Source organism: Amblyomma maculatum, chromosome 10 (assembly GCF_055883805.1).
Source record: "Amblyomma maculatum isolate TAMU_Amacu chromosome 10, ASM5588380v1, whole genome shotgun sequence".
NCBI classification, from domain to species: domain Eukaryota; kingdom Metazoa; phylum Arthropoda; class Arachnida; order Ixodida; family Ixodidae; genus Amblyomma; species Amblyomma maculatum.
In genome coordinates, this window is record NC_139353.1 from 168,429,667 (window position 1) to 168,446,292 (window position 16,626).

Here is a 16,626-nt window from a genome sequence, read left to right on the forward strand (position 1 = left end):
CCTGGAGCAGAAACCCCTGCGCCAACAGCATCAACGACCTTTGTTAGTAAATTCGCATTGGCAGCGTCCCGAGGGCACCGGAATATAACATTGCAAAACGCTCACTGACACTATAGCAGCAACTAGGACAGGTCTCTTCATGTAGTGAAGCCCCGATGCAATCTGTTCCATTGTCAGACTTGAGGCTACAGACGAGCCACATGACTGGGAAATTTTGTCAGCATTTGACTAGCTACCTTGCGGGACCTCCGAAAGATGTTCACTGAAATTAAAAAAAAAAGCCTTTAGGACCTCCTCCTCCTCCTCACGATGATCAGGTTGAAACGTCATTAAATCTAAGGGTATATATATATATATATATATATATATGTGTGTGTGTGTGTGTGTGTGTGTGTGTGTGTGTGTGTGTGTGTGTGTGTGTGTGTGTGTGTGTGTGTGTGTGTGTGTGTGTGTGTGTGTGTGTGTGTGTGTGTGTGTGTGTGTGTGTGTGTGTGTGTGTGTGTGTGTGTGTGTGTGTGTGTGTGTGTGTGTGTGTGTGTGTGTGTGTGTGTCTATGTTCAGGGTGTCTATACTTCCTGTGTGTCTGTTATACTTCCTAATATCGGCCACCTTGCGCTTATTGATTAGCTTCGATATCTCGGCCAATTCGATCTGGTCTGTTGGATTGGAAGCTTTCATACTCTGGCGTTTCTTAATCAAATATTTCGTCTCCTTAGACAGCTTACCGGTATCCTCTCTAACTACCCTACGGCCTACTTCTACCGCGCACTCAGTAATGATATTTCTGAAATTATTGTTCCTTGCTTCTAGGTTAATGTCGCCATCCTAGGTTAGAGCTGAATTCCTATTCTGTAGCGAGATCCTGAACTCTTCTGCCCTCCCCCTCACCGCTAATTCGTTGATGGGTGTCTTTCTTACTAATCTGTTGCGTTCCTTCTTCAGACTTAGGCTAATTCGGGACCTCACCATCCTGTGGTCACTGCATCGCACATTCCCAATTACCTCTACATCTTCCATAATGGCGGGGGTTGAACACATTATGATGTCGATTTCATTTTTAGTCTCCCGCTTCGGACTTTTCCATGTCCATTTCCGGTTCTTCCGTTTGCTGAAGAAGGTATTCATGATTCCTAAGTTATTGCGCTCTGCAAACTCAACTAGTAACTCCCCCCTGCTATTCCTAGAACCAATGCCATAGTTACCTACTGTCTTGTCTCCTGCCTGCTTTTTCCCTACCTTGGCATTGAAGTCGCCCATTAGTACAGGATACTGCGTCTTTACTTTTCGCATTGCCGATTCTACATCTTCGTAGAAGCATTCAACTGCCTGGTCATCATAACTACATGTAGGTGCATAGGCCTGTACAACCTTCAGTTTATACCGCTTATTAGGCCTAATTACGATGACTGCCACCCTCTCATTAATACTATAGAATTCATCAATATAACCTACTCCTAGTTCTCGCCTCTCCGGTAAACCTCGATAACACAGTACATGTCCATCCTTCAGTACAGTATATGGTTCATTCGGCCTCCTTACCTCACTAAGCCCTATGACATCCCATTTCATACCTTCTAGTTCCTGTAAGAGGACTGCTAAACTAGCTTCACTACCTACGGTTCTAGCATTAAACGTTGCCAGGGTCAGTTTCCAATGGCGACCTGTCCAGCGGAGCCAGGCATTCTTAGCACCCCGGGCTGCGTTACAGGTCTGGCTGCAGCCGTGGTCAGTTGTTCCGCAGCCGCTGGTGACTGAGGGCCGGGGTTTTGTGGAGCTTATCATGTGAGGTTGCGGCCAATTACTGCACCAGGGCGGCCAACTCCTGTTCTGGTGAGGGCGTGCGTTGCCGGAGGTGTTCACCGGCATCAGGTCGCACCCCAAACCTGTTTATGGAATTCCATCGACACGCGGATGTTTTTTTATTCCGGTGGAGAATTGCGCGGCACCGGGATTTGAACACTGGTCCTCTTGCATGCTAGGCGGATGTTCTACCGCTACGCCACCGCTGCAACTGCAGTACTGTGACTAGTACTCATGTACTTTACAGAAGGAGGGTTGAAATCTGGGTCAGTTGGTACATAGTCTTAGAGAATAAAATCCAGCCAAAGGACGACGACGAAGGAAGACAATGTACACACATAAGCTGGAAGCGATGTACACACACAGCTTCCGTGTGTACGGCTGCCCATGGGGAACCCGTATCAGATGGCGACGCGTGAGCCCTGGGTGACGGTGATCTAGATTGTCGCCGACGAGACGGAACAACCCGGCGCTGATCATTGACGAAATCTTCAACGGCTCGAGGCCGTTCGTCGTAGCGAGGCCGCGGGGAATCAGCGGAAAACCCTTCGAGACCCAGTAGACGGTAGGGAGAGCGCCGATAGACATGACCCGGTTTGCCGCAATGAAAGCATAACGGCCGTCGGTCGGGGGTACGCCACTTGTCTGCTTTCCGTGTAGGCGGTCGGGAATCTGTGACGTACTGAATCACGGGGGCTGCTGTTTTCGGCACAGCTACGCTCGCAGGAATCAGGGGCGGCGGCGAGGGCGGAGAGTATCGCAGCACTTGGGAGTATGTGGGGCGGTGACACTCGTGGAGTAAGAGGAGGAGCAGGGCGAACTTCACCTCTTGGAAATGGAGGCTGGAGCTCTTGCTGCACCTCGTTTAGGACACCGCTCGCAATGGAGGCGGGAGCGGGTTGAGGTGTGCTATACACGGAGTTCGTCGCGCACAATCCAACGTATGATCTCCCGCAGCGCCGATCTGTCCATGCTATGAGATGGGAACTCAGCAGAGACGGAGGCGGCGTGGATGTTGCGATACTGTGCCGAAGCTCGCTGCTGAAGCACTTTCTCTTCACTGGATGTTTCCGCAAGGACATCTGCGACAGTTTTCGGTGGGCTGCGCACCAGGCCAGCGAAAATCTGCTCTTTTGACGCCACGCATGAGGTAGCGCAGCTTTTGCTCCTCGGACATCGTAGGATCTGCACGCCTAAACAGGCGCATCATGTCTTCGATATACGCCGCGACGGTTTCATTAGGCATTTGGACCCGAGATTGGAGAGCGCGTTCAGCCCGTTCGCGGCGATCTGAGCTACCGTAAGTTGCCGCAAGACGACGTTTGAACTCACTCCAAGAGTACAGCTACTCTTCATGGTTCTCGAACCACGTCCGAGCGCCATCCTCAAGGCTGAAGTATACATTTCGAAGCCGTGCGGCGTCATCCCGGAGGCTCAATGTAGCTACGCTTTCGTAGTGCTGCAACCAGTCGTCGACGTCTTGGTACGTGTCTTCGGAAAAGGTCTTTGGGACGCGGGGGTTCTGAAACGTCACGTAGGTGGGGGTCGCGCCAGGCATTGAGACGACGTCGTTGCTGCCAGTAGTCATGCCCGAGGGGGAAAACGCAGGTGGTAGGCCTCGTTGTCTGCGGCTAGTGCGGTGAACAGGTTTCCTCGAACATATGAACAGCACTCCTGCTTTGCGTAGGGGTACGGGACATGAGACCTCACCTCCACCAGATTTGTCACGGTGTTGGCGACTGGGGCTAGGTTAATAAAGCCGGCACAGGTGGAATTGTACGGTCCGAGGTTTAGGTACTTCCTGCGAGTCCGAACCGATTAACTTCAACGTCATTTTCACTCCTACCGCCCCCTGGCATTAGCCGATTCACTTCAACGTCATTTTCACTCCGAGCGCCCCCTGGCCATATGCTCTAGCAGTTTGCGAGGTATACAAAGAAGTTGTGCTTTGTTAAGTACATAATATTGGCAGATGATATGATATGCTCTAGCAGTTTGCAAGGTATACAAAACGTAGTGCTCTGTTAAGTACATCACATTGGCAGATGATATATCCTCTAGCAATTTGCAAGCTATACGAAGAAGTGCTTTGTTAAGTACATCATATTGCCAGATTATATGATATGCTCTAGCAGATTACAAGGTACACGAAGAAGTTGTGCTTTAAGTACATCATATTGGCAGATGATATGATATGCTCTAGCAGTTTGCGAGGTATACGAAGAAGTTGTGCTCTGTTAAGTACATAATATTGGGAGATGATAAGATATGCTCTAGCAGTTCGCAAGGTATATGAAGAAGTACATCATATTGGCAGATGATATGACATGCTAGAGCAGGGTATACAAAGAAGTTGTGCTCAGTTTAGTACATCATATTGGCTGCAGATATGATATGCTGTATCAGCTTGCAAGGTATACGGGGAAATTGTCCTCTTTTAAGTACATCATATTCGCGGATGATAAGATATGCTCTAGGAGTTTGCAAGGTATACAAAAAGTTGTGCTCTGTTAAGTACATCATATTGGCAGATATGATATGCTTTAGCAGTTTTCAAGCAATACGAAGAAGCGCTCTGTTAAATACATCATATTGCCAGATGATATGATATGGTCTAGCAGTTTGCAAGGTATACGAAGAAGTTGTGCTCTGTTAAGTACATACTATTGGCAGATATGATTGCTCTAGCAAGTTGCAAGGTATACGAAGAAGTGTTTTGTTAAGTACATCATATTGTTAGATATCATATGCTCTAGCAGTTTGCAAGGTATACGAAGAAGTTGTGTTCTGTTAAGTACATCATATTTGCAGATGATATTATATGCTCTAGCAGTTTGCAAGGTATACGATTAGGTTGTGCTTTGTTAAGCACATAATATTGGCAGATATGATATGCTCTAGTAGTTTGCAAGGTATGCTGGTTAAGGTTGTGGGTCTGTGATTCGTTAGCATCTCGTAGTCCGCCTGCGTCTGCCTTGCAGCTTCGGTACTCCTCCCAGTAAGGTGCAGCTTGGGTGAAGAGCTGTAGCTTAGGTTACAATGCATTAAAGTAAAAACACACATTTCCATTATTTAAAGTGAAATTATTTAATGGTCTCTAAGCTCGCATAGATGCATAGAAAATAAAAAGGGCTTAGTTCAGTTATTTATTTCGCAGAATCTTCTAGTGCCACGCACAATAATAAACTGATTTTTACGTTCGTTCTGCTTCAGAAAAGAAAAACATTTGTACTGAGAATAAGTTCTGATTTCATGTGATAAGGAATATATCGTGAAGAATATTTTATTTGGGTGAATTGGAGACTGAAGACATAAGTTAGATGCCCTTTTACGGGCTGAAAGGTATGTAATCGTACACAGGGCTGATACCTACTCTTGACACCATCACTTACCAAAATATAATTCAGTCAGGGTGCCTAATGAATTTAAGCACGTGGTTTTCAGCGCTAACTCTACTGAAGATGCCTAATGAATATTTCCTCATAATATTTTAATTTCACTGGGCTGATTTTTATTAAAAGGCATTTTCAAGCTTTTGTTTCTGAAAAATCTATTACTGCCAACGTGGTTAAGTAGAAAAAGAAAACTGCTGTGAACTATGGCAGAAAAATTACAGCTGGCTAATCAGAAAGTAGACTTACCGGGGCTGCGCGTGAGCTCGCTCCTAAATGGCGTCGGCGTGTCGACATCGTCCTCCCCCGACTACTGACCCCGGCAACGTTTAATGCTAGAACCCTAGCTACTGAAGCTAGCTTAGCAGTGCTGTTAGAGGAACTAGAGGGCATGAAATGGGATGTCATAGGGCTTAGTGAGGTTAGGAGGCCGAATGAGGCATATACTGTACTGAAGGATGGGCATGTACTGTGTTATCAAGGCTTACCAGAGAGGCGACAACTAGGAGTAGGTTTCCTTGTCAATAAGTATATAGCGGGTAATATAGATGAATTTTATAGTATTAATGAGAGGGTTGCAGGCATCGTAATTAGGCTTAATAAGCGGTATATACTGAAGGTTGTACAGGCCTATGCACCTACATGTAGTTATGATGACCAGGCAGTTGAAAGCTTCTATGAAGATGTAGAATCGGTAATGCGAAAAGTAAAGACGCAGTATACTGTACTAATGGGCGATTTCAATGCCAAGGTAGGGAAAAACAGGCAGGAGACAAGGCAGTAGGTGACTATGGCATTGGTTCTAGGAATAGCAGGGGGGAGTTACTAGTTGAGTTTGCAGAGCGCAATAACTTAGGCATCATGAATACCTTCTTCAGCAAATGGAAGAACCGGAAATGGATATGGAAAAGTACTAGTGTGTGTCTATAGTGTGTGTCTATGTATAACAAAAGTATAACGATATTAGGAAGTATAGTGACACTGTCCTCATAAACTCGAAGCACATTGAGTGGTCGCTTTGCACCGCTGAGGGCCACTGCTTTCTCAGTAGAAAACGAGACCTTAGAATCCCGGAGGTCAATAATTGCGCCATATTCACGCAGAAAATCCACGCCCAGAATCAGGTCACGCGAACAGCTTTTCAGAACGAGGCAGCTTACCACAAATGTTGACTCTTGAATTTGAACTCTGGCCGTGCACATGCCCAGAGGAGTAATCAGATGACCACCCGCCGTGCGAACGTGTGTGCCAGCCCACGGAGTCAAAGCCTTCTTGAGAACTGCGGCAAACTGGCTGCTCAAAATAGGATAATCATCGCCAGTATCCAACAGAGCTCGAATATGGCGAACATCCAGTACTACGGGTATGGCCAACGAAAGCTGCTCGCGAATGTCAGGCTTCTGAGTCTGAGTGCTCTGCGTCGGTATACGCGGTCTGCTTCACTTGCAATTCGTCATCGTTGCAGGTGCGTTGTTGCCGCGTCCGTTCCACCGGCAATTCGTCGTCGTTGCGGGTGCGTGGTTGCTTCGTTTGTTCCGCCGGCAATTGGTCGTCGTTGCGGGTGAGTTGTTTCGTCGTCGGTTCAACCGGCAATTCATCGTGGTTGCAGGTGCGTCGTGGTGGCGTCGAGGTGGCGTTATGATCGGTAGCCGCGGACTTTTCCAATGTCGATGCGTAGTTTTTCCGTGTCCGCATCAATGGGGGGTCTCCCGCGCAGCGATGTCCAGCGAGCCTACCCCCGAAGGTCACTGGTTTCAGTTTTCCCTCCGGGAATTGGGTGATTGGCCCTGCGCTGCCCATGGGGAACCCGTATCAGATGGCGACGCGTGAGCCCTGGGTGACGGTGATCTAGATTGTCGCCGACGAGACGGAACAACCCGGCGCTGATCATTGACGAAATCTTCAACGGCTCGAGGCCGTTCGTCGTAGCGAGGCCGCGGGGAATCAGCGGAAAACCCTTCGAGACCCAGTCGACGGTAGGGAGAGCGCCGATAGACATGACCCGGTTCGCCGCAATGAAAGCATAACGGCCGTCGGTCGGGGGTACGCCACTTGTCTGCTTTCCGTGTAGGCGGTCGGGAATCTGTGACGTACTGAATCACGGGGGCTGCTGTTTTCGGCACAGCTACGCTCGCAGGAATCAGGGGCGGAGGCGAGGGCGGAGAGTATCGCAGCACTTGGGAGTATGTGGGGCGGTGACACTCGTGGAGTAAGAGGAGGAGCAGGGCGAGCTTCACCTCCTGGAAATGGAGGCTGGAGCGCTTGCTGCACCTCGTTTCGGACACCGCTCGCAATGGAGGCGGGAGCGGGTTGAGATGTGCTATACACGGAGTTCGTCGCGCACAATCCAACGTATGATCTCCCGCAGCGCCGATCTGTCCATGCTATGAGATGGGAACTCAGCAGAGATGGAGGCAGCGTGGATGTTGCGATACTGTGCCGAAGCTCGCTGCTGAAGCACTTTCTCTACACTGGATGTTTCCGCAAGGACATCTGCGACAGTTTTCGGTGGGCTGCGCACCAGGTAAGCGAAAATCTGCTCTTTTGACGCCACACATGAGGCAGCGCAGCTTTTGCTCCTCGGACATCGTAGGATCTGCACGCCTAAACAGGCGCATCATGTCTTCGATATACGCCGCGACGGTTTCATTAGGCATTTGGACCCGAGATTGGAGAGCGCGTTCAGCCCGTTCACGGCGATCTGAGCTACCGTAAGTTGCCGCAAGACGACGTTTGAACTCACTCCAAGAGTACAGCTACTCTTCATGGTTCTCGAACCACGTCCGAGCGCCATCCTCAAGGCTGAAGTATACATTTCGAAGCCGTGCGGCGTCATCCCGGAGGCTGAATGTAGCTACGCTTTCGTAGTGCTGCAACCAGTCGTCGACGTCTTGGTAGGTGCCTTCGGGAAAGGTCTTTGGGACGCGGGAGTTCTGAAACGTCACGTAGGTGGGGGTCGCGCCAGGCATTGAGACGACGTCGTTGCTGCCGGTAGTCATGCCCGAGGGGGAAAACGCAGGTGGTAGGCCTCGTTGTCTGTGGCTAGTGCGGTGAACAGGTTTCCTCGAACATATGAACAGCACTCCTTCTTTGCGTAGTGGTACGGGACATGAGACCTCACCTCCACCACATTTGTCACGGTGTTGGCGACTGGGGCTAGGTTAACAAAGCCGGCACAGGTGGAATTGTACGGTCCGAGTTTTAGGTACTTCCTGCGAGTCCGAACCGATTAACTTCAACGTCGTTTTCACTCCGACCGCCCCCTGGCATTAGCCGATTCACTTTAACGTCATTTTCACTCCGAGCGCCCCCTGGCAATATGCTCTAGCAGTTTGCGAGGTATACAAAGAAGTTGTGCTTTGTTAAGTACATCATATTGGCAGATGATATGATATGCTCTAGCAGTTTGCAAGGTATACAAAACGTAGTGCTCTGTTAAGTACATCACATTGGCAGATGATATATGCTCTAGTAATTTGCAAGCTATACGAAGAAGTGCTTTGTTAAGTACATCATATTGGCAGATGATATGATATGCTCTAGCAGTTTGCAAGGTATACAAAACGTAGTGCTCTGTTAAGTACATCACATTGGCAGATGATATATGCTCTAGCAATTTGCAAGGTATACGAAGAAGTGCTTTGTTAAGTACATCCTATTGGCAGATGATATGATATGCTCTAGCAGTTTGCAAGGTATACAAAACGTAGTGCTCTGTTAAGTACATCACATTGGCAGATGATATATGCTCTAGCAATTTGCAAGCTATACGAAGAAGTGCTTTGTTAAGTACATCATATTGGCAGATGATATGATATGCTCTAGCAGTTTGCAAGGTATAGGGAACCAAAGCTGGAGTTTGCTCCGCGACGCCAGCGCTCGGTTTCCAGCGGAGCGGAGAGGAACTACAAAACCTACGCGCATTCGCGCCCGCGCTGCGCGCGGCTGTCTGCGGAGTCTGCGCAGCCTGCTCGCTCCGGAGCGCGTGCTACGTTCAGCCGCGCGTGCACGCGGAGCGGGAGAAGGAGAGTGAGGACGAGGGGGGTGGTGGCGCGTCTTCGCGCGCAAAGCCGGCGCTCTTTGCCAGTGGGATTTCTTAATTTTGCTTTTTTCTGTGCCCCGGCTGACATAGAGGCTGGCTGGAGGCACGCTTTTTATCAGTGCTTTCGAAAGTGAGAAATTATGATTAATTGATCGCCGGACATTGTTTTCAAAGAGCGCTTGTTGGCAGGCTCAGACATAAAAAAAAAAAAATGAGCACGAAATCGCTACTTGAAGGCGGGAGGCAAACGACAGGTATTTTGAAGGACTTGAGGCGACACCTCTTGATGCCTCTATCCATGTTCACAGAATGAAGGGTCCAGCCTTCTGGTTGAGAATAACCGATAGGCTTGTACACAGCGACGAGTGCTCCTTCCTTTCCCTTTGTGACTGGTCACTTGAAAGGAGCCTATTCAGCTCTGTGGGGACAAACGTTTTAGGCAGTGCTGCCGGCGCCGTGGGGCCTGTTTTCGGCGCGTTTAGGATGCGTTCCCTACAAAGGCACAAAGCATGCCGCCTTACCCTTTGGTTCCTGCCGACACCGGCCAGGGGAAGTTCGCTGCTGCGGCGCTGCCGTTCGAAATCAATGACCTATCTGCCTTTAACGATGAGGGGTTCCTAACGACTTGGGTCATTCCCCAGAAGCCGAGGCATGCCATTTTTGCGGCAGTTTCCTCTCCACGAGACGAACAGCGAGGAAATGTCTGACGACTTTCCATGCAGACGGGGACATCTCTCCACGGAAACCTTTGTCTTCTTAATTCCACTGTTACGCTGCGCAATTCCTGGTTCAGTTATCTCCTATAGCGAACGCGCAGTTTTGAGCTCCCGAAGCAGGATCGCGTATGAGGATAGGATGATTGACGTAAAGTGATCGCGTTAATGACGAATATCTGTTTCTTGAGGCTGACTCGGTTCCACGATGGCTGCTTCGGCACCGCCAGTTAGAGAAGTACGACACACGAACGGTACGAGATATCCCCCCCCCCCAAAAAAAAAAAAAGAAAGAAAGGCCCACAACCATCCCGTTACCGTTTCCACACAAGCTTCGCGAAAAAAGTGCGCCGTCATTTTTTTTTCATTCTAGTTCTTTCCTTTCTTTCTTCTTCCCCCTAATTGTTAGAGCGCGACGGTGGCCACAATGCGGTCGGAGGAGGGGAGAAACAACCGAGCGCGCGCGCGCAAACACGTGCTAGAAAGCAGCGCGGAGCAGACGACAACATGCTTTTCTATGCGGCGGCTAGCAGACGACGCGGCCGGGCTGCGCGTAGATTTTGACGGGGTCTCCATGGAGGGCGCTGACGCACAGAGTGGCGCAGCGCCCCCTGGCCCAGGTTTTCTCCCCTATACAAAAGTAGTGCTCTGTTAAGTACATCACATTGGCAGATGATATATCCTCTAGCAATTTGCAAGCTATACGAAGAAGTGCTTTGTTAAGTACATCATATTGGCAGATGATATGATATGCTCTAGCAGTTTGCAAGGTATACAAAACGTAGTGCTCTGTTAAGTACATCACATTGGCAGATGATATATGCTCTAGCAATTTGCAAGGTATACGAAGAAGTGCTTTGTTAAGTACATCCTATTGGCAGATGATATGATATGCTCTAGCAGTTTGCAAGGTATACAAAACGTAGTGCTCTGTTAAGTACATCACATTGGCAAATGATATATGCTCTAGCAATTTGCAAGGTATACGAAGAAGTGCTTTGATAAGTACATCATATTGGCAGATATGATATGCTCTAGCAGTTTGCAAGGTATACAAAACGTAGTGCTCTGTTAAGTACATCACATTGGCAGATTATATGATATGCTCTAGCAGATTATAAGGTACACGAAGAAGTTGTGCTTTGTTAAGTACATCATATTGGCAGATGATATGATATGCTCTAGCAGTTTGCGAGGTATACGAAGAAGTTGTGCTCTGTTAAGTACATAATATTGGGAGGTGATAAGATATGCTCTAGCAGTTCGCAAGGTATATGAAGAAGTACATCATATTGGCAGATGATATGACATGCTCGAGCAGGGCATACAAAGAAGTTGTGCTCAGTTTAGTACATCATATTGGCTGCAGATATGATATGCTGTATCAGCTTGCAAGGTATACGGAGAAATTGTGCTCTTTCAAGTACATCATATTCGCGGATGATAAGATATGCTCTAGGAGTTTGCAAGGTATACAAAAAGTTGTGCTCTGTTAAGTACATCATATTGGCAGATATGATATGCTTTAGCAGTTTTCAAGCAACACGAAGAAGCGCTCTGTTAAATGCATCATATTGCCAGATGATATGATATGCTCTAGCAGTTTGCAAGGTATACGAAGAAGTTGTGCTCTGTTAAGTACATACTATTGGCAGATATGATTGCTCTAGCAGGTTGCGAGGTATACGAAGAAGTGTTTTGTTAAGTACATCATATTGGTAGATGATATCATATGCTCTAACAGTTTGCAAGGTATACGAAGAAGTTGGGCTCTGTTAAGTACATACTATTGGCAGATATGATTGCTCTAGCAGGTTGCGAGGTATACGAAGAAGTGTTTTGTTAAGTACATCATATTGGTAGATGATATCATATGCTCTAGCAGTTTGCAAGGTATACGAAGAAGTTGTGTTCTGTTAAGTACATCATATTTGCAGATGATATTATATGCTCTAGCAGTTTGCAAGGTATACGATTAGGTTGTGCTTTGTGAAGCACATAATATTGGCAGATATGATATGCTCTAGTAGTTTGCAAGGTATGCTGGTTAAGGTTGTGGGTCTGTGATTCGTTAGCATCTCGTAGTAGGCCTGCGTCTGCCTTCCAGCTTCGGTACTTCTCCCCGTAAGGTGCAGCTTGGGTGAAGAGCTGTAGCTTAGGTTACAATGCATTAAAGTAAAAACACACATTTCCATTATTTAAAGTGTAATTATTTAATGGTCTCTAAGCTCGCATAGATGCATGGAAAATAAAAAGGGCTTAGTGCAGTTATTTATTTCGCAGAAACTTCTAGTGCCACGCACAATAATAAACTGATTTTTACGTTCGTTCTGCTTCAGAAAAGAAAAACATTTGTACTGAGAATAAGTTCTGATTTCATGTGATAAGGAATATATCGTGAAGAATATTTTATTTGGGTGAATTGGAGACTGAAGACATAAGTTAGATGCCCTTTTACGGGCTGAAAGGTATGTAATCGTACACAGGGCTGATACCTACTCTTGACACCATCAGTTACAAAAATATAATTCAGTCAGGGTGCCTAATGAATTTAAGGACATGGATTTCAGCGCTAACACTACTGAAGATGCCTAATGAATATTTCCCCATAATATTTTAATTTCACTGGGCCGATTTTTATTAAAAGGCATTTTCAAGCTTTTATTTCTGAAAAATTTATTACTGCCAACGTGGTTAAGTAGAAAAAGAATACTGCTGTGAACTATGGCAGAAAAATTACAGCTGGCTAATCAGAAAGTAGACTTACCGGGGCTGCGCGTGAGCTCGCTCCTAACTGGCGTCGGCATGTCGACATCGTCCTCCCCCGACTACTGACCCTGGCAACGTTTAATGCTAGAACCCTAGCTACTGCAGCTAGCTTAGCAGTGCTGTTAGACGAACTAGAGGGCATGAAATGGGATGTCATAGGGCTTAGTGAGGTTAGGAGGCCGAATGAGGCATATACTGTACTGAAGGATGGGCATGTACTGTGTTATCGAGGCTTACCAGAGAGGCGCCAACTAGGAGTAGGTTTCCTTGTCAATAAGTATATAGCGGGTAATATAGATAAATTCTATAGTATTAATGAGAGGGTTGCAGGCATCGTAATTAGGCTTAATAAGCGGTATAAACTGAAGGTTGTACAGGCCTATGCACCTACGTGTAGTTATGATGACCAGGCAGTTGAAAGCTTCTATGAAGATGTAGAATCGGCAATGCGAAAAGTAAAGACGCAGTATACTGTACTAATGGGCGATTTCAATGCCAAGGGAGGGAAAAAATAGGCAGGAGACAAGGCAGTAGGTGACTATGGCATTGGTTCTAGGAATAGCAGGGGGGAGTTACTAGTTGAGTTTGCAGAGCGCAATAACTTACGAATCATGAATACCTTCTTCAGCAAACGGAAGAACCGGAAATGGACATGGAAAAGTACTAACGGAGAGACTAAAAATGAAATCGACTTCATAATGTGTTCAACCCCCGCCATTATGCAAGATGTAGAGGTAATCGGGAGGGTGCGATGCAGTGACCACAGGATGTTGAGGTCCCGAATTAACCTAAATCTGAAGAAGGAACGCAACAGATTAGTCAGAAAGAAACCCATCAACGAATTAGCGGTGAGGGGGGGGGGGGGGCAGAAGAGTTCAGGATCTCGCTACGGAATAGGTTTTCAGCTCTAACTGAAGATGGCGACATTACCCTAGAGTCAAGGAACAATAATTTCAGAGATATCATTACTGAGTTCGCGGTAGAAGTAGGCGGTAGGATAGTTAGAGAGGATACCGGCAAGCTGTCCAAGGAGACGAAAGATTTGATTAAGAAACGCCACAGTATGAAAGCTTCCAATTCAACAGACCAGATCGAATTGGCCGAGATATCAAATCTAATCAATAAGCGCAAGGTGCCCGATATAAGGAAGTATAACATGGAGAAAATTGAGCATGCTGTAAAGAACAGGGGAAGCCTTAAAGCGGTAAAGAAGAAATTGGGCATAGGCAAAAACCAGATGTATGCGATAAGGGACAAGGCGGGCAACGTCATCACTAATATGGAAAAGATAGTCAAAGTAGCCGAGCAGTTCTATACAGTACTCCAAAGTAGCCAAAGTAGTCAGGACCGTAATAAGATTGGTGGTTGGGAAAAACAGTCAGACGTTCCACCAGTGACGAAGAACGAGGTCAAGAAAGCACTAGAAACTATGAAAAGGGGGAAATCAGCTGGAGAGGATCAGATAACAGAATTGCTGAAGGACGGGGGGGGATATCGTGCTAGAAAAACTGGCCACCCTGTATACGCAGTGCCTGGTGTCATCGACGGTACCGGAATCATGGAAGAATGCAAACATTATCCTCATTCACAAGAAAGGGTACTCTAAGGACCTTAAAAATTACAGACCAATCAGCTTAATGTCTGTTACGTATAAGGTATTTACTAAGGTAATCGCTAATATAATCAAGACAACCTTAGACTGCAATCAAGCAAAGGATAAAGCAGGGTTTCGGAAACGGTACTCTACTATCGATCATATCCATACCATCAATCAGGTAATCGAAAAATGCTCGGAATATAACCAGCCCTTATACATAGCATTCATTGATTACGAAAAAGCATTTGACTCAGTTGAAACCACGGCGGTGATGCAGGCATTGCTAAATCAGGGGGTAGACGAGCCGTACGTGAAAGTGCTGGAAGATATATATAGTGGCTGCACAGCAACCATAGTTCTGCATAAAGAAAGTAACAAAATTCCCATTAAGAAAGGTGTTAGGCAACGAGACACAATCTCCCCAGTACTATTCACAGCTTGTTTAGAGGAAGTATTCAGAGACTTGGAATGGGAGCAGTTAGGGATAAGGGTAGATCGAGAAAACCTTAGTAATCTGCGATTTGCTGATGACATTGCCTTGCTAAGCAACTCGGGGGATGAACTGCAAATAATGATTGATGACCTAGACAGGAAAAGTAGAAAGGTAGGCTTGAAAATCAATATGCAGAAGACTAAGGCAATGTTCTACAGCCTCGGGAAGGAACAGCAGTTTACATTAGGTAGCGAAATACTGGAAGTAGTAGGCGAATATGTCTACTTAGGACAGGTAGTAACCGCAGATCCGGACCATGAAAAGGAAATAACAAGAAGAATACGATTGGGATGGAGCGCATTTGGCAAGCACTCGCAGATTATGACTAGCAGCTTACCGGTATCGCTCAAGAGGAAAGTATACAACAGTTGCATCTTGCCTGTACTCACCTATGGGGCTGAAACGTGGAGGCTAACTAAGAGAGTTCTACTTAAGTTGAGGACAACCCAGAGGGCTATGGAACGAAAAATGGTAGCGGTAACATTAAGAGATAGAAAGCGTGCAGGGTCGGTCAGAGAAATAACTCAAGACCTGACATAGCTATATTGAAGAGAGCCGGTGATAAGACAGCGCCTTGGGGGACACCTGTTTGGTTGCATTGCCAACCACTCTGGGTATCTCCAACCATTACTGAAAAGGTTCTTTCTGCAAGAAAGGCTTTCACGAAGCGGTAGAGGTTGCCGCCTATCCCCACTTCCTGGAGCCGGCGAAGTATGGTCGAGTGGGGCATGGAATCAGACGCCTTTTTGACATCGACCCCAACAACCACTCGGAGCTGTGCGCTACTAGGGTATGCAAGAACGTCGTTATGAAGCCTTCTGAGGATATCTTGGGCGCAGAGCCCTCGACGAAAACCTACTTGCATAGGAGACAGGACGTTGTACTTGTCTAAGTACCATTCAAGTCTTCTTAGAGCCATACGTTCCATGACCTTACAAAGGTTGGACGTCAGCTATATCGGCCTGAGGTCTTGTAATGTTCGACTTGGCTTGCCAGGTTTTGGAATTGGTATTACCACTGACTTTTTCCAAGCAAGAGGAAGATCACCGTCGGCCCAGTATTTGTTCATCTCTTTCAGCAGGACAAGTTTGCGTGACTTGGGAAGGTTCAGAAGTGTTGAGTAGCTTATACCATCCGGTCCTGGGGCGCTATTGTGATTGGAGTCATACAGTGCTGCCTCCAGTTCGTCTAATGTGAAGGGAACGTCGTATTCGTTTAATGTACCTGATAAGGGGTCCGCAGGCAAGGCATCCGCATTTTCAGGTTGGGGAAAAAATACCTTCCCTGCTTGTATAGCTAACTCTGTCGGGGAGATGTTCAATTTCAGGGCCATACTTTGGGCAGGGGAAATCGGCTTCTTGCGTCCAAGGATAGCTCGAAATATGTGCCAGGCCTTCGACATGTTAACTTTTTCATTGAGTGAGTGGCACAGCAGCTGCCAGTCTTGGAGAGCGAGGTGCAAAGTATACTTCTCAGCTTCTTGGCTAATGCGAGCGAGAGCACGCCTCCGATGGTATGTCCGGCCTGATCGGCGATACGCCTTGAGAGCACGAAGCCTACGATTCCACAGACGCAAAAGGTGAGAGTCCGGCTTTGGAGCATCAAATTTGACTAAAAGCTTCGTTGTAGCTTTCTTCTTGGCATCGGTGATCTGAGTGATGAGCTCGTCTAATCCTGTGGGAAAGTTCACCTCACCGAGCATCCTACGGAAATCGTCCCATGAGACGTGCTCCTCTATTCGACGGCCTTGTTGTCGCTGTTATGACTTTCGCCTTCGAGGAGCCCATGAGACCACCACGGGATAATGATCACTGCCCGTG

General features: G+C 47.1%; 1 protein-coding gene across 1 annotated transcript in view; it reads right to left on the bottom strand.

Moving 5' to 3' along the window:
- Positions 1–16,626, bottom strand: part of LOC146177889 (uncharacterized) — a 66,865-nt gene that overhangs the window by 12,147 nt on the left and 38,092 nt on the right. Inside the window, exon 2 of the mRNA XM_084580772.1 lies at positions 1–16. This exon is cut by the window's left edge and continues 287 nt beyond it. Within this exon, the coding sequence (XP_084436898.1) occupies positions 1–16 (16 nt within the window). The remainder of the gene's footprint in view (positions 17–16,626) is intronic.